Here is a 26,882-nt window from a genome sequence, read left to right as displayed (position 1 = left end):
AGCATATCGGGTAGTGTAGATTCTAAATTGTTCAAATCATGACCCCCGGGGATAGGGCGGAATATCTTTGAAAATCTTCTCCTCAAGAACCACTGGGTCAGAAAAGCTGAAACTTATGTGAAAGCATCCTGAAATAGTGTAGTTTTCAAATTGTCAAAATTATGATCAGTGGGGTAGGGTGGGTTCACAATATGTATTACAAGGGGCAAATCTGGTAAAGAAAAGCATGGTCAAAGCTTCTCAGTTGAGCGATATGGCCCATGGGCCTCTTGTTATTTTAATTTCTCCTTGCAGGTTCATAAAAAATTGAGTGTTTCATATCATGAAGCATACATTTTGTAGGGAATGGGTGTTTATGTTTTATTTGGGAAAAAATCCATGTTGCAGTTTAATTTTTGGATCATCAAAGTTTTTAAATGCAATTCATTATATATATTGTACATGTAAGATATTTAAAACAAGTAAAAGAAAATCGCCATGTTTTTTTTAAATGAAGCACATTGTTTAATTTTTTAAGGTTTCGATCTGGTTCGTCTCACGAACTTTGAGTCTGAGGATGGAAGTTATATTGTGGAAGCCCATTACAACCAGAAATGGCATACAATGTGTGGTCCACACTGGTATCCAGCCAACGCCCGAGTTGTTTGCAGACAACTGGGACAGCCATCGTGAGTGTAATCTTTTGTCCATCAAACTATAGCAAAATATATCTGTTCACTTTAAATACAAATGCATGTATCTGACCATATTTAGTGATTTTTTTCATAAAAGAAAAGTTTATGTCATAAAAGATTTCTATTTCTTCGTGGTGAAGGTTAGAAAATGGAATAACATAGTTTTCGATATGTTCTGATTTTTTTTGTTTGAGATTTTGTGATGACATATTTTAAATAACAACTCCCTATGACTTACACAAAACCCGTGGTAGCACGGTTTTCAAAGAAAAATGTCAGAAATTCATATATTTGAAGAAGTGATTCTCGATTATAACTTTAACCCCTTTGTGCTTTTGCCTTGAAGCAGAAAATGCTGACTCTATCTTGGAATAAACCCTAACCAAAGCTTGAAATAGCTTGTTTATTCCTTGCTTGATAACAATTAAATGAAGAAAACCAACCATAAATTTTATTTAATTTAAGAAAATCCAGACATATAAACGTCTGTCGAAATGATAAATCCCTTGTTAAATTAATTCCCGTGTGTTATGAAAATACTGAGATGAGCATACTCCCAATACTGTGTTTGTTATTTTTTTCAGAACTCGATGTGTAGCAGAATTTCGATCCATCAAAGATCTTCCTGAGAAATCCAAATCAATACAGCATTTGAATTATCATTGTCTTGGAAATGAAACAGCTCTACATAAATGTCCTTATCATTTTGACCGCGATATTCCTGAAGGGAGGTGTGGCAGTCAGCCTCGTTTTACAGTCATTTGTGGATCACGTGAGTAAATACATTCTCTCATGCATGTGGTTCATAGGCCAGCTTAATTGTCAAGTTCTCTATTATTAACTCCATTAAGTCTAGATGGGGGTTTTCTTAACAGCAGATCGAACTGTAGCTCTCCGAAAAATATATTGACCACAGGCCGGAAAAAACTATTATTTAATGCGCTTGTTTTTTTCGATTTATTTCTCTGTGTTTTTGAAACTGTCCTACCAAAATATTACTAACCATGTGTTCCTAAATATATTTTTCACTGTTTTGACAACAAATAATTCCTTATAATTGGTGTTAGTAACCTCCTTGCCCTGAAATGAAAATCAAAATATATATACTGCCATTTTGGTTTGGAAGATACTTCGGCCCAACGCTCTTCGTGCAAATATCAACTACGAGAGTACGTGATAGAGTAGTAGGATTTTTTTTTAAATCATGCATTTTTTGCAATTAAGGTAGGAGTTTGGAAGAATTGATTGATTGTATGCTTTTTAACGTCCCTCTCGAGAATTTTTCACTCATATGGAGACTTCACCGTATGCCGGTGACGGGCTTCAAATTTAAACCTATACTCGGCACTCAGGGCCATTGAGCAGTGAGGCTTCTTTATCATGCCAACGATTACCGTGACACGGTACCTACGTTTTCAAGGTTATATCCGAAAGACCCTTAACTTTTACTTCTAGTGCCGAGCGCTTGGCGAAGGAACAATCACTACCTATCTTTACGTCTAAGGTAACCGTTTGACGCGGCGCCGAGAACTAGAATTGAACCCGGGCCTCCCGATTACGTTGGAAGAATTAATCCTGAACCAAGCGCAACTTTTTATGCGCAATAAAGAAACATTTTTTCGATGGATGACTCTCCGGTCTGTCAATATATATATTTGGTACGTTACAGTTATGCAGCTAGGCTTATTCTATACCTCAACGTTTGCGTAGGCGCTGGTATTCCGATTAAAGTATAAAAAGCAAGTTTATTTTGAATTACAATTATCCCTTTGGTAGCGAAACATGGTGCTCCAAAAACTTAAATTTGATTCGCTAGTTATTCAGAATGTGTAGGTCAGATCCAGCATCTGAAGCTTACTAGTAATGTATATGGTAGTATGCAATCACAGATGCATCAGGAATACTAGTTTTATCGCCACGGGGATCATAGTTATTTTGAAATAAAATAAAGTGGTCAATATTGTAAATTATATCCAGCATCTGAAGTATGTTTGGTAGATGTTCATCGCTAGAGGTATATCTTGCAAATTTGGTTACCAAAGGGGTGAATACTAACTTGGTAATAAAATTTCACCATTATCTGGAAAATGTCCCTAGATCCAGCATCCGAATCAAGTCTGAAAGCAGTGTGCATATACATACCTTTTATGAATATTTGCTAATTCAGCTTTCATAATTTGTGAAATTGATCGTCCTTTGCAGCAGTTGCAATCCCAGTGAAACCTTTTCCAACCGTTAGCTGCAAATTATAAAATATGCCTCAAATATTGAATCTGACCTTCAATTACAGGATAATTGATGAAGTTAAAGTTCACGTTGTAGATAATTTTCCATATAATTTATGCCTCATGATGATTTATCTGGAATGGTTTATGGATTATGGATGTAAACTTCCAGATTGACTCCTTTTACTGAATCAGACCTTCATTTTCTTAATTAGTAACTAGGTTAAAGTTAGTTTTTTGGAGCAATTCCATTTTCCCCATTGATGCAGCAAGAGATGCACACATACATTAGTAGGAAGCTTCTCTCAAATGATTCACCTACATGTATAACCTTTATCGAGTTCAGCTGAACATTATCTTTGATTAATACTTATGTCTTCAAAAACAATTTTTCTATTGCTCAGTTCAGTTCAGTTTTTGGTGACTGACAAGTCAGAAAGGAGGACTCATTACTATTCTTTCAAAGGAAAAAGATACAAATTGCCACTTGCATCTATCAAAAATTGAGAGAAGAAGCTCACAACACACTCTAAATATCATGTTGCATTTTGTAACCTTTTGTTTTTTTTGTCTTTTCTTACCCTGCAAAGGGTGTGAGGTGGAGGCATAATAACAATGTCTTTGAAATAATCCTAAAATATTAATAAAGGGGCATATGTGTATTTTAAAGATCTTGTGAGAATGAATGTTGTTTTTTATTTTGCTGATTTATTTGTTTTTGTCTTTAAAGGTCCCCACTTTCTGACACAGATTTGAAATTGGATATTTTCTCTGGATAACTATTACAGTGAGGGATATATTTTAATAGCATTTCACACAAAAATTAATTAAAAATCTTATTTCATTTAAAAGTTATAAAAACTTTAAATTTTTTGGCGGGTTTGATTGACACATCCTTGCACTTTCACAAATCTTAACTTTATTCTTAACCGGGAAAAGTGGCAATCCCGATGTGTATTAATGAAAAATTTAATACTATAATCCAGAAAATTCAGAGTAGACATCTAAAGCAAAACAAACACACAATATATTGTCTACTTGTGCAGATATATAAACAGACTGTTAAGCGATTTAACGCACCCGATGAATCGTAAACATCAAACAATAACATGTTTACAAAAACCTGTGTACATAACACGAGTGTGATCGATTCGCAAAACTCTGTACACAACGGAATGGCGATACTTGTGAAGTAGTTCTGCTTTCTAACATTTCAACTCTGAATAGCCTTATTTTTAAGGTTTTAAAATTTATTAATACACCAGGCATTGCCATACTTTTACTAAGGATTAAGAATAAAGTTAAGATTTGTGAAAGTGCAAGGATGTGTCAATAAACCCACCAAAAAATTTAAAGTTTTAATAACTTTTAAATAAAATAAGATTTTTAATTAATTTTTGTGTAAAATGCTATTAAAATATATAATTCGTGATATTATACAGAAATATACAGAAAATATTAACTTTGAAATCCGTGTCCAATTTTTAAAACTATACAGTGAAGAATATTTTTAAGAGTCAGCTCTTTGACAATAGCTTTGATGATAAATAATAAAAAATGAGGTAATGGCTTGTGTATTTTAAAGATTTTGTGAGAACTTCAATTTTGTTTTGTTTTTTGAATGCCCTTTCGAGAATTTTTCACTCTGACATATTGAGACGCTTCCACTTTCCGCTCAGGGGCCAATGATTTGGATGTGTACTCGGGACATAAAATTTTGAGCAGTGAGGGATTTTTTTGTGTCAGCATCTATTCCGACACAAAACCTCAGTTTATTCGGTATCACCCTAAGAACCAGGCTCCACTTTTCTCAGTGTGATTCTAACTAGCGACGCAAATTTCAACTTCTGTCTCCGTGATTCTATAGCAAACCCTCTAATGGCTGCGCCACGCGGGCGATGAGAACTATACATTTTGTTCCCCCTATTTGTGAGGCTGATAAGTATAGGATAAGATTAATTAAGCATCTGAAGTGACTAAAGTGGTATATCTAAGTGTTTTTCTACTTGTGCGATATATAAACAATGTTAAGCAGAAGTAGTGGACCGTTACATGTAAAATCCTCTCACATTTTGCCTACTTTAAATTCATCTTATATAATAACAGAGATAGATTTATCAGTTTTTTAATGCACATTTTTGTTGGTTGTGTTTAACTGAATTGTCCTATAGCCTGTAATTTTTAACGCACAAATATAAAATACGTAATTAACATAATGCCAATGCCTTCATACATGTTGGTTAATGTATTGCGTTTTGGAAAGAAAATTTGTTATCAAATGGCATTTTAGTGCACATGAAATATGAAACATCTGTATTTTTCTCATTCAAATCAAACAATACCAGCTACATTTCAGCGGAAAATGATAATAAATCTGTAGCCATGTTCTTTATGTACAATGAAAACTTGTAAAGGGTTTAAGAGTAATTATTGCAAAAGAGGAAACCGTCACTTTTGGACTTGAATGACAGAAAATGCGAATGAAGTTAGCGGTAACACTAAATAGGTCGAGGACATGATCTTTCTTCCCTTATCAAATTTCGAAATGGGAATCATTATTTTTGTCAGTTGGCGCCACAATGAACTGAAACAATATCTAGCGATGACTTAGATAATCAATTCAACAGAAATGAATGGTTATAAACCTTCTTTTTTACTACTTGAAACATAAACAAGAATTTTAAAAAAAATCCAAACATAATGAAATAAAAATAAGCTATTCAAGCCTTCCCCCTCCCAGGACAAACTTTGATGGAACCCCTAAGAGGATTTTAAAATATTACAGGATACCTGTATATATGTGTACTAAATACGGATAAAGTACACGTTAGTGATGCGAAATCGTTTATGTGGAAACCACTTGCATTTGAATTTACAACATGCACGATGTTGAAAAATACTATTTGATGGTTTCTTTCATCAAGAGTTGTCAGTTTTTAAAATATTTTATTCTTTATTGGCCTGTTACCTTGACTGCAGATATAAAAGTTAAGTCAATTTGAAAAATAGGAAAAAATATCAAAAATTTCTCTCAAGCTATATACCCTTGAAGGTACCGAAAATAATTGAAAAAATGAAATCAATGAAAAGTAATTATTCTCAAAACTCAATTAAAGCAATGTAAGATGGAAACAGTGCAAAATTTTCACCACCTTAAATCATAATAGGTGGGATCAGGTGCCATGGAGGGGTATGCGTCCTGTAGACCGTCCACAATTTTACTGTGTTCTTCGTCATGAACAGGCAAACGGAAACACCATAGACAATTCAATTAATTTGAAATCAATGGCCTAACAATTTACCGGTATATGAAAAAAGTCAGTCACCATTCGACTAAATGATAGATTGTATTTGTCGGTTGTTAGATTGTATTTGCCAGTTGATAGGTTGTATTTGCCAGTTGTTAGATTGAATTTGCCGGTTGTTAGATTGTATTTGCCGGTTGATTGGTTGTATTTGCCAGTTGTTTGATTGAATTTGCCGGATGATAGATTGTATTTGCCGGTTGATATATTGTATTTGCCAGTTGTTAGATTGTATTTACCGGTTGATAGATTATATTTGCCTCAAAAGTCAAATGAATAAATCCATTAACTGAAGCATTATTCTCTAGATCGTTCATGTTGTTCATCATTGAAGCTTTTATCTTCTAATAAAAAAGAAGAAAAAATGCGCCAAATGTCTATTTTCCTAATAGGTCATGATTAAAACTGATTGTATGGATGAATTCACTATACTTAGAAGACAAATTTTCTTACCTCCGCAAAAGATTGACTACTTTGAACAGTAGGCGTGACTTACTAATCATCCATCATTTGACGACCAGTTTTTAGATGTTATAAAAGGAACAACAGAACGGATTTCCTTTCTTATCTGATTAAAATGAAAAGTCACCTCAACAATTTTTGAACTAAAATGTATGCAAAATCGTAGATTTATGACAATCTTGACAAAAATTAACCTTTCATTAAGTCGTGCTTTGGCGTTCATGTTGATCACTTGTTTTCCTAATATTTCTCATACTTTTTGTCAAATAAAATCGTTTGTAAAATTCCGCCTGAAATTGGTGTTTAGTGTCCTATATTAGAGCATGTTCTGAATACGATCAAAAAAAAATGTATGGTCGTTAGATTGACAAAAGCTTTGGCGTTCATGTTGATCTTTACAATATTAGTCAAAAAAAAAAAAAAAAAAAAGAAAAGCAGTAAGTCATAAGATATGTGACAGGTATCAAAGTTTATATCAAATACCTACCACGGGATATGTGTAAGTGAAATGAGTAAAAGCTTATATCAAAAATCTACCACAGGATCAATGGGGCGTTGTAGTAAATAGTTTTGATAAATGTAATTATTCTGTACAAATTAATTTGTAAAGGTTCTCAACTTTATAATGGAAAAATATGTATGAAAGGACACGACAGAAAGGAATATATGCCTTTTGATATTCAATTGAGCACTTAATATCAAAGGGCTTCATTTTAAGTGATCTAATCATGACTACATGTACATGCTAGAGCCACGGTGTTATTTTTATTCTCAAAATTTTTGATCTGCAGGGCCACGGTGTTATAAAAAAAGGCTTTGAGAGTGAAACAATTGACGTTGTCTCTGTTGATATGACTTATATCAGAAAAAAACGAGTTGTTTTTGTTAGAAACCTTCCCTGAATGGTTTTAGTAAGATGTACGTATTGTTTTTTTTTTTATTTTTTACACAATGTCCCCCAAATCCTTACATCCTCTTTTTGCATCAGAGGGTATTCGTTTTAGGACAGAAATTCATCGATTATATTGTAAAAATGCGTTATGTCTTTGAAAATGTTCTCCACTCTTTCCCTATCCAACATTTACTACAGTTAAATATTGTTTACCTTAGTGAATACTTTGATACTTTGATTTACAATAAGAAACCTTACACTAGAACTTTTTTGAAGATTTAATGGCTAAATGCATTAATATATCGTAAATAACATAGGTTTTTAAAAATAAAATATGTAAATATTAAGAAAAAGTTTGTCTTAATAAAAAAAATACTTGAAGGAAGTTTGAAAAATAAAATATATCTATCTGAAATTCATTGTAAAAAATCGCTTTACTAGAGTTAACTAAAGAAAAGTATAGTACTTATTTGTAAGATTTTACCAAACAAATGAAATGTAAAGATATAGTCAAGATATCATTTACAGAGATTTTAATCTGAAATGGGGGACTAATAGATTCACTTTACTTGGAATTAATTTTGATGTAGAGCTTCAAAATATGTCTAAATTGCATTATCAGCCAAAGTTAAGCAGAATAAAATCAATCTTGCATTAGTGGGAGAAAAGACACTTAACACCAATAGGAAAAATCACTGTTATAAAAACTTTGGTTCTGCCTTTATTAAACCATATTTTTATGGCAATTCCAAACCCAGATGAAAATTTTTATAAAGAGTTGGATAAAGTATTTTTTTCCTTCCTGTGGAACCACTCTCAACATAGAATAAAAAAGGATGTAATTGTTAAAACATATGAAGATGTGGGATTAAAGATGATAAATGTAAAGGCTTTTACATCTTCCTTAAAATTATTTTGGATGAGAAAACTCCTACTGTCAAATAGAGATCTACATGATTTTATACCAATAGTAGATATAAATAAAGTTGCAACATGTGGAATTGAATATATTAAAAATATTAAAAAAATCACTAAAAAACAAATTTTGGGTGGACGTATTTGACTCATGGATTGAGCTACATCATAAACAAAACCCAACTGCAGTTACAGCAAATGCTCCTCTTTTTTATAATCCCAACATCCTTGTTGGGGGGGAAAGTATTTTTCAATAAATCCATGTTTGATGCTAATATCCGATACCTTAATGATGTTTTAAATGAAGAGGGAGGTTTCTTGACTTATGAATCTGTTTGTGATCTATATCCACAAGTGAAAATTAATTTTTTAGAATATATGAGTATTATAAGTGCTCTTAAAGCATGGATGAAAAAAGCGATTTTTGATGGAAGTGTAACTAAGTCACAAAACCCTCTGGTCATGTCAAATATAAATACTCTTTTAGAATGCAAAAAATCAAGGCAATTTTATAATCTTCTCAACCAAAATAGCACAGAACCTACTGGTAAAAGAAAATGGAATGAAATATTTGAACTGAACGACAGAGAATGGAAATTGATTTTTAAATTGCCTTTTAAAGTTACAAACAATTGCAAACAGCAATGGTTCCAGTACCGAATTCTGAACAAAATTTTGGCCTCAAACTCATATCTACTGTAAATCACATTTTATTCGCGAGAACTTTATTTTCGCGTAATTACGCGAAACAGTGTGCTCGCGAAAATTTAATTCTCGCGTATAATATTATTCCTTAAGATTATATAGAGCAATAACCACAATTCGCGAAAATTTTGTCTCGCTAATCAAGAGTCAATTACTATCTCGCGAAAATAAGGTGTCGCGAAAATTTAGTGATCTACAGTATTCAAAATCAAAATCACAGACAACAAAAACTGTACCTTCTGTCAAGTAGAAGAAGAAACAATCGAACATTTGCTTTGGGAGTGTGATCATGTACAAGATTTTTTAAGAGAATTTGAAAATTATCTTGAAAATAAAACAAATCTTCAGATATCGGTAACAAAAAATAATTTCATTTTTGGATTCTTAGATAATAGGATAATGATACAAAATAATCTTGTTCTATGGCTTAAATATTATATCTACACAATGAGATGCACAGGGAAAACACTTAATGTACATGCTGCGATATCGCTTATGAATACATTTTATGAAACTCAAAAATATATTGCATACAAAAATGGTGAAAAGGATATGTTTGATACCTGCTGGAACTACTGGAAGCTTTTATTTCAATGAATATTTAGATTAATATAAATATTGTGAATGCATGCATGTACTCTCTCTTAAAAAAAAGTTTCTCTCCCCTAATTAAAAAAAAATCTCTTTCTCTCTTTTGAAAAATGAAAAATTTACATCTTCTGTATTTGTTATTAATCATTTATTGTATTAAATAACAGAATGTGTAAAACAAAAATAAAGAATTATTAAAAAAAAAGAAATGTAAAGTAAAATAATCACTGAGCATCTCTATCGGAGTTGTGAAATTCTAAGCTCATTGGACAAGGTTTATGTTGAAATATTATTATGGAGATAACGAACATTATTCAAGCTCAAAAGTCCTTAAAACAAAACAAAATAGGAGTAGAGCAATCACGGACCACCAAAACATCAGAGGTGGGATCATATTCCAGATGTTAAGGCAGGGTTTCATTGGTTTAAAAGCATTAATTCTTCTTTGATTCTTTTTTCTGATAAAAAGCGAAGAAGTACAACTATTTATTAGCTTGCTTTATTTTCTAAGTACGTCATTACAGTTTAAGACAATCACATTAAATATTATGAAAAAAATTACATGCTTTCAGTTAAAAAGAGAACTATTTTAAATACATTTGTTTCTTTGCAACACAGTTTGTTTTCAGTTGATTGTGTAAGATATACATCCATACTGTCCTTTTTGAAGAACAGCAACTTTTATTATTCTTTTGTCTCTTGTCTTTAAGAATGTCCGACATGGCGCTATGGTAACGACTGCCTTCCATGCTCTTGTAATCAGAACAACACTGAGAAATGCGATGATACAGGAAAATGCACGTGCAAAGCCGGGTTTTCTGGAGAAACATGTGACTGTCAGACTGGAAAGCACACCTGTGATTCCAAAACCTCCATTTGTCATTTGGACAATGGAAAACCAATATGTCTTTGTAAAAAGGGGGTATCAGCAACACCCCAGAATAACTGTAAAGGTGAGCGACATAAAAAGTAAAAATCCCTTAGGACAGGTGATACAAACAAAACAAAATGGATGCTTGAATTGGTATATATTTCCAGGCATATTTTTGTTGTAAATAACATGAATAATGCAAATTATAAAGAAAGAGGGCGTATAAGGCGTGTACAATCCCCCGCTCTGAGACAAAATGTTTCTCAATTTTCAAAATTCACAGAATAGTTATATTTTTCTAAAATCATGTTCTCAGTATAATGTCATCTTCAAAACATTTTATTATTTTATTTTACTGAACGACTTGTATTATTTGTTTATCTTTATTTCAAAGTTGACAGTTAAGCATATTTAGTGGAAAATGGGTTTAATAGAGCTATAAAAAAATGAATTTTTAACATGAATGGGTCAAGTCTCCATTCTTCGTGAACGCTTAAATGATGGAAACGTAAATGTAAAATCTATTTCATTTGTTAAAAAAAAATGGAATCTGAACCCATTCTATATAAAAATCGAACATTTCTGAAAAAAAATTACGCTTTAACAAACTCGTTCATTTAAATCACACCGAAAGACGTCAATAATGCATATACTTCGTAGCGTAGTAGTTAAAGCGGTTGGTCTTGGACCATAACTGCGCTATGGAGAGAGTTCGAATCATTCATGAAGCTTTTTTCTTTTCAAATGTCTTAAAAACATGAGTGAAAAATAAATAATTAATAAATTATTAAAACAATGAAATTCAAAATTTTAGATGTAATAGATGATTTAAACCATAAAATTTTGAAAAAAATACTACTTTGAGAAATGTCTTTTTTCAGAGCGGGGGATTGTCCTCGCCTTGTATACGCCTCCATTCTTTCTAATACATCAAGAAATAACCTTCTTTGATGTTCAAATTCTACCTTTCTGTTGCCACCTATTTTCATGAAATATAATGTGTGAATATTTGGAAATAACGAAAAGTATTCAAGCTCAAAAGTCCATTAAACAAAAAAGGGTCTGAAGAAATACGGACCTAAACATCAGACGTACAAAGTCTCACTTCAAATCCAAATATTCTGAAACTTTGAATGAAACATTAAACACAACCCGGTAAAACTTGTTTGTTATGCTCATTTAGACATGACATTTGTCATTTTTAATTTTTATGTCAAAGGTGTGTGTCATCTGTCCTCATTAATTGTTAGTCAATCCAGAGTGTGGAGTAAAGAAGCAGCATGCGAGTCATGTTTTGTTTTGCAGATTTTGGCCTGCGGTTTACTGATAGGTCCGCAATGGATAAAGGAGAGGTGGAGTTTTACAGTAATGGGACCTGGAATCCCTTGTGTATATTGTACTCTGATCCTTCAGGGAATAATGTTTTTAGCGTACTCAACGTTATCTGCAGACAACTCGGACTACCAGTGTGAGTTAACATTTATCATATTTATATTAAATGGACTCGAGATTCTCTATAATAGATATAAAATAAATTTTTTTTAGTCACCTGATCCAATCTATGGAATTCCGGGGATCTGTATTTATGTTCAGCTCACAGATTTGGTTTGTTTGAGAAATAAAGTCCGCGTTTTCGTGAATGTTGCATGATAACCTCCAAGGCCGAGAAATGTTGCTTGAAAGATAAAAGCCGAGGTTTTTATGATTTTATGTTAAACAACATGTCTCGAATACGCTGTTCCATTTAACACCAAAGGGAAAATTTGTTTGCTTACATGTGTATAGAATGCAGACAATTTGAGCTTTTGTTGCATTAGAAGAAGCCTTTTTAAATTTCAAATTTGTTCGTTATATGTATTGATTAATTTTAATGAAGATACAGTAACAAAATCATGTTCTTTTTAACTGCTTTATTGGTGTTTAAATGTGTAGGGATGTCCGTGGAATAGCCCCGCTTGGCTATAAAAACCGACATTCATCAGCAATTTTATGCAATTTACAGTATTTAGATTGCAAAAGAGGACACATCGATGTGGTCTAAACAAGTATTACTTTTTAGAGTCAAATATTTATTTTAACTGTGGAGGTTTGATACGTTTCTGATTTGTTTCTGATCTGATAATTTTTTATGACTTTCGTGATATATTGGAGAATAATGTCCGCGGCATTTCTTTGATGTCTTCAATAATCGTGGTAGAATTGTAGTTTTTATGTGATTGATCACTGTTATAGTTGCACTTTTTCAAGGTATTTGCATTCATTTGAGTTAATTAATATGATACAACGAATTAAATGTAATCAGGACAGAGATGCAGGCAGTTGACGCAAACATTGTTATTGTTTCTAAATTTGTAAGATCATATTGTTTTAAAGCTTATCTCAACGAATTTGGGAAGGTTACCTGTATGTTATACCCTCGGCGTCGGCGTCCCAGGTTAAGGTTTTTGGTGCAGTTTTATTTTTAAGTACCTCTTTGCCCTACGTTGATCAGACATGCATGGAAGATACTTAATTCTAGTGTGTTTCATTGTTCCAGTCAGGGTTTCAGACGCTGCAATTTCAGCAAAGGAATGGCCAATTTAACATTTTAGGGGAGTTAATTTTTTTTCGCCCGGATCATTCCCAAGTTTTTGTCATTTATTTGTCTGTTTGTCTGTTTGTCCGTTTATCTGTTTGTCTGTTTGTCTGTTGTCATTAAAAAACTTTTGAATTGGTGGTATGCATCCTTTCATATTAAGGTCAATGACCTTGATTGACTGTGACCTATATGCTGAAAATAGCTTTTTCCAATAACTTTTGAAGCATAGATATGACTTCATTTTGGTATTCGGACCGATAAATGAACAAGGTCAAGTTTTTAATTTTTTTTATAACTTTTGAACCATAGGGATATTCATATTTGGTATGCATAATCCACCAATTAAGTTCTTTCATGACACCATGGTCGATGTTTAGCACACTTTTTCATGTTTGATAACTAAGCTTCTTCAATTTGGTATGCATACTCCACGGATAAAAGCCTTTCTTCATTTTGTGACCTTGAGTGATATAAAAATAGCTTTTTATTTTTGCCATAACTTTTGAAGCATAAGATAGGGACTTCATATTTGGTATGCATTGATAAAAGCTAAGGATTGATCTTGTGACCTTGACTGTGACAGCTAAAAATGCTTTTTACACTTTTTGCCATAACTTTCCATAGAAGATAGGACTTCATATTTGGTAAAAGTTCTTTCAAATGACACCATGGTCGATGAGGACTTTGACTGTGACCTATATGCTGAATAAACTATAAGGCCAATATTAAATGACCAAGGTCCTGTGATTTACTGTGACCTATATGCAAAAATATATCACACTCCAAACTTTGCTTCAGATAGATTCAGATTTAGAATGCATACATTTTCTTTCAATGACACCATGATGACTAATTGATCAATTTTTTTTTTTATGTCTATTCACAAACACATCTTGTAATTGCATTTATGCGTCCTATTACCAAACTTGATTTGGTGATTCAAAATGCGATGCACACTAAATGATTGCTTTCATTATGCGGATGTTAAGATTTTAATTTTTTTTATGCTATCATTTTCAAGATTAGCCCTAGTTTAACACTTGTGGATAATACTTCTAAGATGCTTTTGCTTTACTTAAAGACACCATTTGTTGAGGTAAGCACTGTAATCTCCCATTATATTTGTGTTTGTATTTACTTATAGGGTACATACCAGTGCATATTTCTCCAAATTTATTCCCAAAACTAATCTGCCAGATTACGAAATAGCCGAGGCTTCATGTGACGGTACAGAGACTTCTATGAAAGACTGTAACATAACCATGGCGCCTGCATTAAAGTGTAACATAGCTCTTGGGATTCAATGCTTAGCAGGTGATGCACGTTTTACTTTGTATATATCTTCATCTTTTATTAAAAGACTTTACTGTTAATATTGCTGGAAATATTTTTGTAACAGTAATGCAAAGTCATCAATTAGTTTTAAGTTCTATGGTCGATATGTTACCTTGTCAGAAAATACAAATGTATTATATTCTACGACAATTGCTGACTGACTTTTTTCATACTGATTGTTAGGCTATTATTTACACACTGAATTGTCGACGGATTTTCTTATATTTTCTTATCAATATAAGAAGCACACGGCGATTGTGACCGGTCGGCAGGGGATGCTCACTCCTCCACGACACATGATCCCACCTTTGATGTTTTGAAGATCCGTGTCCGCTCCTATTTTGTATCGTTGAATGGACTTTTTAGCTCGATTTCTTTTTATTATCTCCATATATTTCATATATTAAAACATTTTTAAAAGACGTCAACGTTAGACAATGAAAATAAATTGGAAAAAAATCTTAGATTTCAAAATTCGCTGGAATATATATCTTTGCTTCTTGCATCATAATGAGTACAATTGGTTTGGAGAAAAAGCAAGCATTTTAGTTAAATACACTTTAAGAATATTTATTTTAAGATCGAAAATTAATGAGGGATTCGTTTTGATCGGATATATTCCAAGGTTATATAAATTAAGCTTCCGTTTGAAAAAAATTTTATGGTCAGTTTTAGTCTCATTTAACTTATAAGTGTTATCTCTATGAAAAATTGTCATGCAGCTAATTTTTTATCATTATAAAAAATCAACTAATATTGCTTTAAACAGCTTTCCTATCACAAAAAGCGGCTTATTCATTAGGTTAATTTATCCGTTTGAAAGCTGACTATCTTTTTTAGAAAAATATTTATTCATCTATGAAAATTTTGCATATTTGTGAATTTAAGGTAAAGTCACAATGCATTTTTTTAGATAGAAAGAAAATTTCAAAAAAATCATTAACACTTATATGTATGTATATTGATAATGAATATTCATGAAATCTTTGTATAAAACAGGGTTATATAATGTTTGTAGTATACATGTATCTGGATGAGAAAATATGAATATTTATGAGTTTTTCAGAGCCATAAATTTTAATGCTCACGGGCCAAATTTTAACTGTACAATTTATGAAATATGGCAGACTATTTAGATCATTTAGAACAATCTTTCAAGAAGCAGATAAAATCCCTTTACAAAGTTGAATTAATGCATGTATTGATTACAATGTGAAACCTCCGAAGTCATGGAATTTTGCAAATCACTTTTTCAGCCTGTCCAGAGTGGAGATATGGAAAAGATTGCACATTTTGTTCATGCAACAGAACAAATACAGAAAGCTGTAATTCAACCACAGGAGCTTGTAAATGTAAAGCAGGCTACACTGGCGCCACCTGTGAATGCCGAAAGGGAAATAATCCATGTAATAACACAGTTTCAGAATGTCATGCAGAATCAGGTACACCGGTGTGTCTTTGCAAAACCAATTTTATTGGAAAGAAGAATTACAATTGTACAGGTATATCTTTTCTTTTATGTTCCTCCTCAGCACAATTTTTGGATATAAGCCTATAAAGATACTCAGTAATATCGAGGGCCTTCTCGATTTACATATTGAAAAATAAGTATTATATTGGGTTGAGTTCAGAAACAAAATTGTTTTGGAGAAATGTTCGACGTTTTTCGGATCATGGAAAAAATACAAATACAAACTGATGTCTTTAAGGTGTGAAAAGAACATTTTATTGATTTCATTTGATGATTTTTTGGTCGAAAATTAAGTGCGTAGCAGTGTATCTATTTTTGAAATATTTTTTTGTTATTTATTAGATCCCATACGGTTAGCAAATCAATCAACAACTGTAACAAGTAATGGAAAGAAAATCTACGCTGGAAGAGTGGAGCTTTATGTTAACGGAAGTTGGGGAACGGTTTGTGATGACAACGCTTTTCCCGGAACTAAAATGACCAAGGTTATGTGTAGAAACCTTGGTCTACCAAGGTATAGTCGTCTTACATCGGTGAATAATTATGGTGAAAAAATAATGGCGGATTGTATTTATCAGATTTTGACTTGAATACTGAAAATTTAATTTTAAGATATCTTTAATATGATTAATTATCATAATATTTGAAAATACTACTTTGATCCTGTTTCACAACTTACTCCTGTACATGTGCCTTTATATCATTTTTTTGGCAGCATTTACACAGATTTTCGCAAAGAGGCATATTATGGCCCTGGCAGCGGCCCAATCCATTACGGATTTATACAGTGTGCTGGTACAGAGGAGAGAATATCCCAGTGTTACACCTCCTCTACCGCGTATTGTAACCATTTTGAAGATCTTGGACTCATCTGTGGCGAAGGTAAATAGATTGTTTTAAAATTGTGTTATGATAAATGTTAATCTTGATGATCAAGAAAACTAAAATGATGTGTTTTAAATTGTTTCAGAAGAAAGGCTTGTGTACAATTAAATTTGTACTTTTATTTAAGAATTTTATTTTGTACAGGGTGACAATTATGTGATTCACTCTTCAATCAAAGCTTGAAATATTTTTTTTCCATCGAAAAGATAAACAGAAGACGTTTATAATTTTTTTTTTTGTCCTTAATATATTTCAGGTATTTTTGTCTTCACAATTTTTTGGATTCAAAGTAGAAAAACATAATCATTTTCAAAAATTAACTAGTATTCACTAAAAATGTATATGTTGCCATTTTTCTTATGATATAAGAATTAAATAAACAGAAGTATATGCCAACATTAAAAAATCGTTAAATCTTAGTAAACAGTCAGGCAAAAAAACTATTTCAAATGCATAATTCTGATGCTGAAAGTTCTAAATTAATTGTTGTTGTGCAAAAACTAGTATGTTTTAATTGCGAATAACATGGCAAACATTTTAATTAACATTACACGACAATGACGAAACATGCTGAATGAAGATATATAGAAGGATTTATTGCCCTTTGCAAAATGGTTTAGGTTAAATAATATTAAAGAATTGATTAAATAATTTATTTATTAAACAATAATTAATATTTCACCTTTTGAAAGGCAATTGTCCAAAAGATACATTTTTATTGGTTGTGAATTTAAATCAATGACATATTTTGCAATAGCCTATGAAATCACAGAAGGGTGGAATAGCCTTAATTATTACAATTTATCAACCCAAATTCGAATTAAAGTTCATTTTGTTTTAGGCTTTATATTAATACTCTTTATTTGTTATTTCATGTTAATGTTAGTTTCAATGAAATCAATTCCTAGATGCTTGACTTTATTTTAAGCATCAAAATTTGGTTATAAGTTGTTGAGGATGAAAAACAATATTTTTATCAATATCGTGTTTCAATACATTTTGACTGGTTGATGAATAAAAAAAAACTTTTTTTTCAGAATGTCCAGCATTTACATTTGGAAGTGACTGCATAAATTGCCAATGTGTTCAGTCGAACACTCTCTCCTGTGATAAAACATCCGGGGAATGTAAGTGTAAGCCTGGGTTTGAGGGCCAGACCTGCTCCTGTCCTAAAGGAAATCACACGTGTGATCTGAAAACATCTGTCTGTGAAAATGGTACATGTTACTGCAAATATGGAAACAAAGCAACGTCATCTTGTGTTGGTACGTACTGCATATATATGAAATATATGAATTAACGGTATTATACATGTTAGTTACATTTGAGTATTTTTTTTGTACAGAGAGGCTTCGATTGGACAAAACAAACAATACATTACAGTATCATAAAAACAACAAGTGGCATTATGTTTGTCATGATTTGACGGGATTTTCAACTGACCGCGTCCTTTGTCGAGCAATGAACCTACCCTCGTAAGATTTTAATCCATATAACAAAGGCATGTTAGAATAAATTGTTTCATGTCATTGAAGAAAAATGCAAGTTACATATAAGGTTTTAAAACCTTTAAATCTAACAGAGTTTTCAATCAGAAATGTGAAGGAAGATTAATGTAAGATATCATATAAAAAATGTTAAATGATGAAAGAAACAAATTTTACATTAAAATAAAAACTAATGAAACATACTTTGCGGGCCTAAATGGAAGGTGGGGGTGCTCTTTAACATGATGATTTCAGAAAATTTGAAAGTAAAATTGAAAATAGAAAAAATTTTCAAGTGAGAGTTCTTTAAAAAGCTTATTTAGATTTCTTAAGAAAAACCCACCATAATAATTAATGTAACATTTTTATTTGCAATAGAACGCTGCTGCATTGGGGGGGGGGTATTATTATTCGGACATTTTAATTTTTTTATAAATAAGAAATTAAGATTAATTTTATACTGTTTTATTATATATTATTCATAGACGCGTGATAAACATAAAGGACGTCTACACCTCACCGAAGGGTTACAAGTTTAAGATAGATGAACGGTGTAGGACTCCACTTACCTCTCCCAGAGCGGAATGTCTGAAATTTGAGGATAGTCCCTCTATATGTGACAACGGGATCGTGCAACTTCAGTGTTTATCAGGTAATTTTTAAACACATTTTATGATTTGTGTACATCACCTTAAGCTTGGATCCGACTCTCTTTTTCCCATAAGAATAGTAACAAAAGGGCCTATTATTATCCATAACGACTCTTCTTCTTTATACTTAATGGAGTTGTTATTTTTATTGAGGTAAGTAATTTACATGTAGATGTAAATCAACATTTTGTTTATGGATAAATGTCGTTGTTATCAAAATGTATGGAAAGATTTGCAAGATAATAAGGATCTGGTATGATTTCATATGATTAGTGGTTGGATATGATTTTTACCCAACGAGTTTTGTGTTTTAAATCTCCGAGCCTTCGTGAGGGGATAAAAGCACAAAACGAGTTGGATAAAAATTATATCTAACCGCAAATCATGCGAGATTCTTTTTATCCCATGTTATTCATTTTGTTTTATACACCACACGTAATGTTTTACACTGTTTTATATGGAAGTCCACTTTAATTTACTTCATTACCCTAACACAAAACTCATTGTGACGTCACAACTGTGGGATACGAAAATGATATCACATGAGCTATATCCACGGAATAAAGGGGGAAACATGGAATAAATTGAGATTAAGCACATATAACTCGCACGCTTGTGACATATCAATGATGCGGAGTGTTACATTTTGATTTAGTTATTGGATCTTTTCCAATCAGATTCCATTTTTAAGGAACTTAAAATATTTTTATTATATTTACATTTCCAATGTCTTTGCCCGAGATAAATTACACATAGCTAATGTACTTTATTTGTCCCCTACCGGTGAAACCGGAGGGGACTATAGGTTTCCTCTGCGTCCGTCCGTCCGTCTAGCTGTCTGTCTGTCCGTCTGTCCTACTTATGTTCCGCACTTTTTTTTTCTAAATGCTTGCAGTTATTGAGCTGAATTTTGGTATGTGAGTGTATCTAGATGAGTTACAGATCAAGTTTGAATTTCGTTTCGCTTCATTGATTTTTGATAGAATTATGGCATTTTTTTAAATTTTCGTAATGGTTTAAGATCGGGTTCGTGCTCCGCTAAAACATGTTAAATATGAAGCGAGAAAAAGACGTTGAAAAAATGAGCTGGATTTTCGTCTTTATGTGGATTAATTTATTAGATTAAAGGCATCCACAACCTCAAAATCATGCATTTTTACCTTGATCATAACTTTTGCATATTATTAAATGACATCCTGAAGAAAAAGGGGAACCCGGTAGGGGACATGTATTGCTTAGTCAATACTCTCAGAATGCTTATTTCTCCATAAATGTGCTGGTTCATCAATAGGTGCGGTTAAAAATAATCACGTGTAGGGCGGGACAAACAGCTAGACAGAAGCAGGGCTTGTAGCACGTGGATTGGCAGAATCTAGAGCATGTAAATACAAGGAATAATTGTCAGATTTTTCATGACGCCTTCGGCGTATATGCAAATCATCACGCAAGCCAATCGAGTGATAACATCATGAAATCGAAAATTAAGACAGTTATTCCTTAAATATATTGTGGGTCAAAAATTATTTACTAAGTTTTAAAACAGACGAAAATACTTATAGGAAAACACCTTTATAATGAATTATTAATTTTTGTTTTTTATATGAATTTAGAATGCCCTGACTGGACCTACTTCAGCAAAAGCGAATGTTATGACTGTCCCTGTAATGTAACAAACACAGAACGCTGTGACAAGAGATCCGGAAAATGTATCTGTAAATCTGGTTATGAAGGGGATCTCTGCAACTGTAAGACAAATACCTGTAACATTGATGTGGCATTTTGTCAAGTCAACGAAAACGGTACAAGCTGCTTATGTAAACCTGGCTACGAAAACCGAGGATTCAATTGCCAAGGTACTTTTTTAAAAAAAATTATTTGAAGAGTGAAGAAAATTCATCAAATACTGGCTTGATGTCTATTAATTAATGTCTACAAACTTTATGAGATAAAACACTGAACATATATATATATATATATATATATATATATATATATATATATATATATATATATATATATATATATATATATATATATAATATGTAGATTCTTTGAGGCTAAATTCGACAAGAAATCTGACATCAAGTTTTAAAAACGTGGAATACAGAATAGGAAACTCCTGGATATCTGGCTATGCTCCACGGTACTCTACTCCACAGTATTATGGCGTTTGTGAACGATTGGGACTACCCACGTAAGTGAAATGTTTAGTTTAATTTATTACTGTTTATTTTTAGGTCACCAAGGTGACCTATTGCTATCTGTTTTCGTCCGTCGTCATGCGTTCTGCATCGCGCGTTAACATTTGAACATTTTCAGCTTTTTTTCTGCAACCACTTCACCAATTTTGGCATAAAGCATTTTTGTTTGAAAGGGAACAAAAATTGTGAATTTCATGGTCCCTGGCCCCCCTGGGGCCTGAGGGATTGAGACAAAAACCACTAGAATTAATGCAATCTTAAAAAATCTTCTTCTCTACTCCTGGACATCAAGCAGTAAAACTGTTGGCTTGCTTGTTATCAACATTGAGTCCTCTACCAAAATTATGAAATTCAGGGTCAGGGGTTCTAGTGCTAGCGAGGGGCTAAATAGATTATAAAGTGAAAATGCATTATTTCTTTGAAAATCTTCTTCTCTGCTCCTGGCAATTAAATAACTTAACCAAGTACATAGTTATGTTGAATTTGGCTGCCTCTTCCAAAATTGTGAATTTCATGGCACCAGGGTCAGGGGTTCTATTGCTAGCGCGGGACTATGTAGATTATATAGTGAAAATGCATAATTTCTTGAAAATCTTCTTTGCTCCTGGGTATTTAATAAAATAACCAAATACATAATTATGATGAGCAAGAATGCCTCTTCTAAAATTGTGAATTCCATGGCCCCAGGGTTGGGGGTTCTGGTGTTAGGGCGGGGCTCTATTGATCATATAGTGAAAATGCATAAATTCTTTAAAAATCTTTTCCTCTGCTCCTGGGTATTAAACCAATAAACTATGTACATAGTTATGATAAGGAAGGATGCCTCTTCCAAATTTGTGAATTTCAGGGCCCCTGGCTCGATGGGTTTGGTGTTGGGTGGGACTTTATTGATTATATGGTGAAAATGCATGAAATCTTTGAAAATCTTTTCCTTTGGCCCTGTGTATTATGCCAATGATCTAAGTACATATTTATGATGAAGAAAGATGCCTCTTCCAAAATTGTTAAATTCAGGACAGGGCCCCTGGGTCAGGGGTAGAGGGGTAGGGGTACATAGTCTGATAATAAATTAATGCTTTGAAATCTGCTCTTTGGTATTAATGAACCATTTATGATGAAATAAAATTTGATAAAATTTCCAAAATTTTGAAATATTTGTCCAGGATCATTCACTGTGGTTCCTTTTGGATGGGTTGCACAATTGGTTATAAAGTGGAAATGCATTTTTTCTTTGTTACCCTGATCTACCTCTTGGTATTAAGAAGCCAAAGTAAGCATGCTAAGTGTATAGTAATGATAAGCAATCGCGCCTCTATCAAAATTGTGAATTTGAATTTCATGGCTTAAAAAACGAACCAAATTTAATTGTTGAAAAGTTGTTACATGATACTCAGATGACCTATAAGGCCAATGGGCTTGTTGTTGAAAATATATTATACACATTCAACTTCTCGCTTTTCAAATATTTATTAACTCATCTTTTTATTGGATATATCGCATCATGATATACTGGTTTATCGTAACTAAATAATTGTAAGGATGCACTGCTCAACTCGAGAATAACCGAATTATAGTAAAGGTGTCATTTTTTAAAGCAGAAAAATCGGAAAAAAAAGAAAATTCAATGGATGTGAGACTTTTCAGACGTAGGAAAGAGATATATGGACCTCTAATAAATATGGTAAAATATGAAATCATTACAAGTGGCAATCTAAATGACACATTGATTTTTTACATTATTAATATATAAAAAACCCACTCTTTTTAAAAATCCTTCAATCAAGAACCATTTACTTTTTAAAATGAAACTCATGTTTATTTCATTTTCAAGTAGTGCAGATTTTAAGTTTATTAAATATATCCCAATTGAGCTTGATAAAATCATAAACGCATCACTGCTTAACATTTTTATCTTTCTATATATAAATAAATTTTAAAATCTTCATTTCAACATACTTCAAATGCACGTTTGTATAAACTGTGTATGTATATATGGAATGTGTGTGTGTGTGTGTGTGTGTGTTCAAGTTTGTGTGTCAAATGTGTGTGTGTGTGTGTGTGTGGTGTGTGTGTGTGTGTATAAGGCTCATTGGTGTGTGTGTGTGTATAATACACATTCAACTTCTCGCTTTTCAAATATTTATAAAAGAAACAAGTTCATTCAGTCGTTGAACTGTGGACTATACAAAATTGTCAATAAATTGTCCCTGGTGCATGCCTTAGGGGTAAAAGGAAATACAGTTTAATCAACAGTGCATGGAGGGTACAAAAAGATATTAAACATTGCGGAATGTATATCTAAAGAATAAAAAGAAACATGGCAATTGCAATATATGAACTTTCTAGCTCAATTTTGTACCTAGTATTTTCTTGATTTTCAGTTACTCATCTGAAACCATCTTAGTCTATATGAATGGCATGGAGATATTCAAGTATGCTTAATCATCATTACTGTGTTTAATTGAAAAAGTTGTTATGTTGTTTCTTTCATTTGTAGGTTCTACAATAAAATGTCGTCATATGCAGTTCCTCCTGATACCGAATTAGTTGATTCTACGTGTATGAAAGACGAGTTTTCTAGTCTTAGTCTCAATTACACCAAGTGTGATAAAAAAGAGGAGGATAACTATTTCTTCTATCTACCTCGAGCAAAAGCTGAAACAGCTACATGTTTAAGCGGTAGGGTGCGTTACACGATCCCATAAAACAATTTCATGATTTAGATACAAACCTATTTTTGTCATAGCACACATCGATAAAAAAATTGAATAATAAGAACTGGTCCTGTAGAGTTGGTTATCATCTATAAAATCCTTCCCCCTTCTGCTTAAAAAAACGACAATTGTTGGAGATACCCACAGACTATAAAGTACGATAGGAGTAGGTAAAGGAAAAGGTTTTCTTCCGAGGAAATTCCAAACAACTCAATTTACAATCGGTATGCGGGGAAACATACACTGTTAAAAAGCTATGGATTGCTATTCCCCTTAGAACAAATTACCATTTATAAATGGTTATAAATTTAGCTTTCATACAGAGCTGGAATTCCTATATTCTTAAAAAGAAATAATTACTAAGTAGATGTTTTAAATTGTGCGTTTTCCCATGATTGGAAATTTTATTTTGAAGTATAGATTCCGGGAGGAAATTGGGCTATGGGAGAAATCCTACTCTACAACACCAGTACATAAGCTTATGCTTGATCTTAATCTTAATAATAATGCACTGTGCACATGGCGCATTTAATTTTTTATCCGATTAAGATATATAAGATATAACTCATATTTTACTATTCCATATATCAGCAACTATGTACATGTATCTGCATGACTTACTACATATATTCGACAGTATTTCTAACCTCCATTGGAAACTCTTTCAGATTGCCCCAGCTTGATGTTTTTCAATGCGACTTCTTTCGACTGTGTCCCGTGTAGTTGTAACAACAACAACACAAAATCCTGTAACCAGACGACAGGAGAATGCACGTGCAAGGCGGGATTTTATGGACCATCATGTGACTGCGTCCAAAATCAGCACAACTGTAACAATACGTTTTCCTACTGTACCTTTCAAGGAACAACTCCTGTTTGTAATTGTCGAGTCGGATTTTATGGAAAGAATTTGGGCTGTTTCGGTAGGTTTTCCCTCATGGGTATTTAAGGGACCTTTACCTAACTTGAAACCGAATAATCAGAAAATAAAGTGTCATGCTCTAATAGTTGGCGATGCTCATAAAATCGCTAAATTTTATCATGCAGTGTTTCTTTTCCCTCTAATATTTTCTTTTTTGTATTTTAATTCGTTTTATGGAAATTTTTTCTATGAAAGAATGAAATGTCCTCCGTGATCTGTGAAGTACTAGGTACATTTTTATAATAATTTTGAAAATTTTCTTGCCTACATTTTGTTTAATTACTCTGGGCACAGTTTCAAACGTTAAATTAGAATAGAGACTTCAAATTATATAATTTACTGTTAACATTTTAGAATCACTAAGATTCATCAGGGATACCGGAGTTTTGCAAATGTATCATCAGGGTCAATGGATGCTGATCGGCTCCAGTTACAGCTGGGATAACAAGGAATCTAAAATTATTTGCACTCAGTTGGGTTTACCATCGTAAGTCTTTTTTTGGTTTTTAGTGAACACACAGCATACGATAATTTACCATGTGTATTACTCCTTTTTGGGGGCAAAAGAATGTTCTTTGAAAGGTATCATTCTGAAAAAGCACCAGAAATAAATCACAAAGTGAGCGACCCAAAAATGGCGGCGTAAATCGAAGGGTTTTACAGCGTTTGGATCTGTTCTGCTACTACTCTCCGGTTTGACATTCAATATATTTTTTCGGAGAACTACACTTCGCGGCTGAGAGAGAGAGAGGGGGGAGAGGATCTGCAGCTACTCTCCAGTCTGACATTCAATATATTTTTTTCGGAGAACTACAGAGAGCGGCTAGAGAGAGAGAGAGAGAGAGAGAGAGAGATTTGCAATAATTGAATTATTTTTTGTAGATTTTATATGTCATACGTATCGACGAGACGAAGTCAGACAGGACTTATGTACAGTGATTATAATAACAGGAAAAGGATTACTTACCTATCTTGTACAGGAGACGAAAAAGAAGTATCCCAATGCAGATTTAGCACATCTAGCTATATGTCAAGTTATTCATCATTGGCAGTTTTGGAGTGTCGATCAGGTAAACTTTATCTAGTAAGAAATCTGAAAACAAAATTTAGTTGACAATTAGAATAGAGATAAAAATAAAGGGGGGAATCAAATACATAGATTACAGTTACATGTATACCCCCTGTTGCAACCACTATTGAAATAACGACCACTATTGAAATAATTATATCAATAGTGGTTGAGAGTGCATTTCCATAGCAAACATAGTTAGTAACCACTATTGAAATACGACCACTATTGAAATAATTATATCAATAGTGGTTGAGAGTGTATTTCAATAACAAAATAGATATTAACCACTATTGAAATACGACCACTATTGAAATAATTACTTCAATAGTGGGTGAGAGAGCATTTTAATATGTTAACCATAGGTTTCAACCACTATTGAAATACGAGCACTATTGAAATAATTATCTAATAGTGGGGAAGAGTGCTTTAATTTTCAATAAGATTAACATAGGTTTCAAGTTTCAACCACTACTGAAATACGACCAGTATTGAAAGAAAAGTTTCACCGCGAAATTTTTAACTTTTTTATACCAAATTTTACAAAAATTGGATTATGTGTGAAAAATATATAGATTAATAATTAAAGTGTATAAATTGATAAGGAAGGTTTACAATTTCTTTATATTCTAGAAATATATATCATTTTCAATGAAATCAGACCAAAAAATATATACCAATCCAGGCATCCATATTTTGTTTGTATCATCTGTCCTTAAATGAAGATTTACATGTAGATAGTTATTGAAATTATATTTTCAAAAGTGATTTAAATAATCATTTTGATAGTTGTTGATAATATTACAAAACTAAAACCATAATTAAATCCATATTGAAATCTTTATTTCAAAAGTGAAAATTATTTCAATAGTGGTTGCAACATATGCTTGTTATTGAAATGAATCTCACCTACTTTTGAAATAATTATTT

General features: G+C 32.4%; 1 protein-coding gene across 1 annotated transcript in view; it reads left to right on the top strand.

Annotated features, from left to right (window-relative positions):
- Window positions 1-517: 517 nt before the first annotated feature.
- Window positions 518-26,882, top strand: part of LOC134230297 (multiple epidermal growth factor-like domains protein 6) — a gene marked incomplete at both ends in the record, with an annotated part of 42,426 nt that continues 16,061 nt past the window's right edge. The window contains 17 exons of the mRNA XM_062712068.1: window positions 518-668; window positions 1,259-1,446; window positions 10,480-10,722; window positions 11,946-12,108; window positions 14,363-14,532; window positions 15,810-16,055; window positions 16,367-16,538; window positions 16,740-16,906; window positions 17,947-18,174; window positions 18,255-18,384; window positions 18,882-19,048; window positions 20,657-20,899; window positions 21,093-21,240; window positions 23,745-23,926; window positions 24,630-24,884; window positions 25,238-25,370; window positions 25,766-25,953. Of these exons, the coding sequence (XP_062568052.1) occupies window positions 518-668; window positions 1,259-1,446; window positions 10,480-10,722; window positions 11,946-12,108; window positions 14,363-14,532; window positions 15,810-16,055; window positions 16,367-16,538; window positions 16,740-16,906; window positions 17,947-18,174; window positions 18,255-18,384; window positions 18,882-19,048; window positions 20,657-20,899; window positions 21,093-21,240; window positions 23,745-23,926; window positions 24,630-24,884; window positions 25,238-25,370; window positions 25,766-25,953 (3,174 nt within the window). The remainder of the gene's footprint in view (window positions 669-1,258; window positions 1,447-10,479; window positions 10,723-11,945; window positions 12,109-14,362; window positions 14,533-15,809; window positions 16,056-16,366; window positions 16,539-16,739; window positions 16,907-17,946; window positions 18,175-18,254; window positions 18,385-18,881; window positions 19,049-20,656; window positions 20,900-21,092; window positions 21,241-23,744; window positions 23,927-24,629; window positions 24,885-25,237; window positions 25,371-25,765; window positions 25,954-26,882) is intronic.

Source organism: Saccostrea cucullata, unplaced genomic scaffold (assembly GCF_032062105.1).
Source record: "Saccostrea cucullata isolate Sc308-1 unplaced genomic scaffold, CSIRO_AGI_Scuc_v1 ctg23244, whole genome shotgun sequence".
Taxonomy (NCBI): domain Eukaryota; kingdom Metazoa; phylum Mollusca; class Bivalvia; order Ostreida; family Ostreidae; genus Saccostrea; species Saccostrea cuccullata.
The sequence above is the reverse complement of the archived record's forward strand: the minus strand, read 5'-3'. Positions and strand labels throughout refer to the sequence as shown.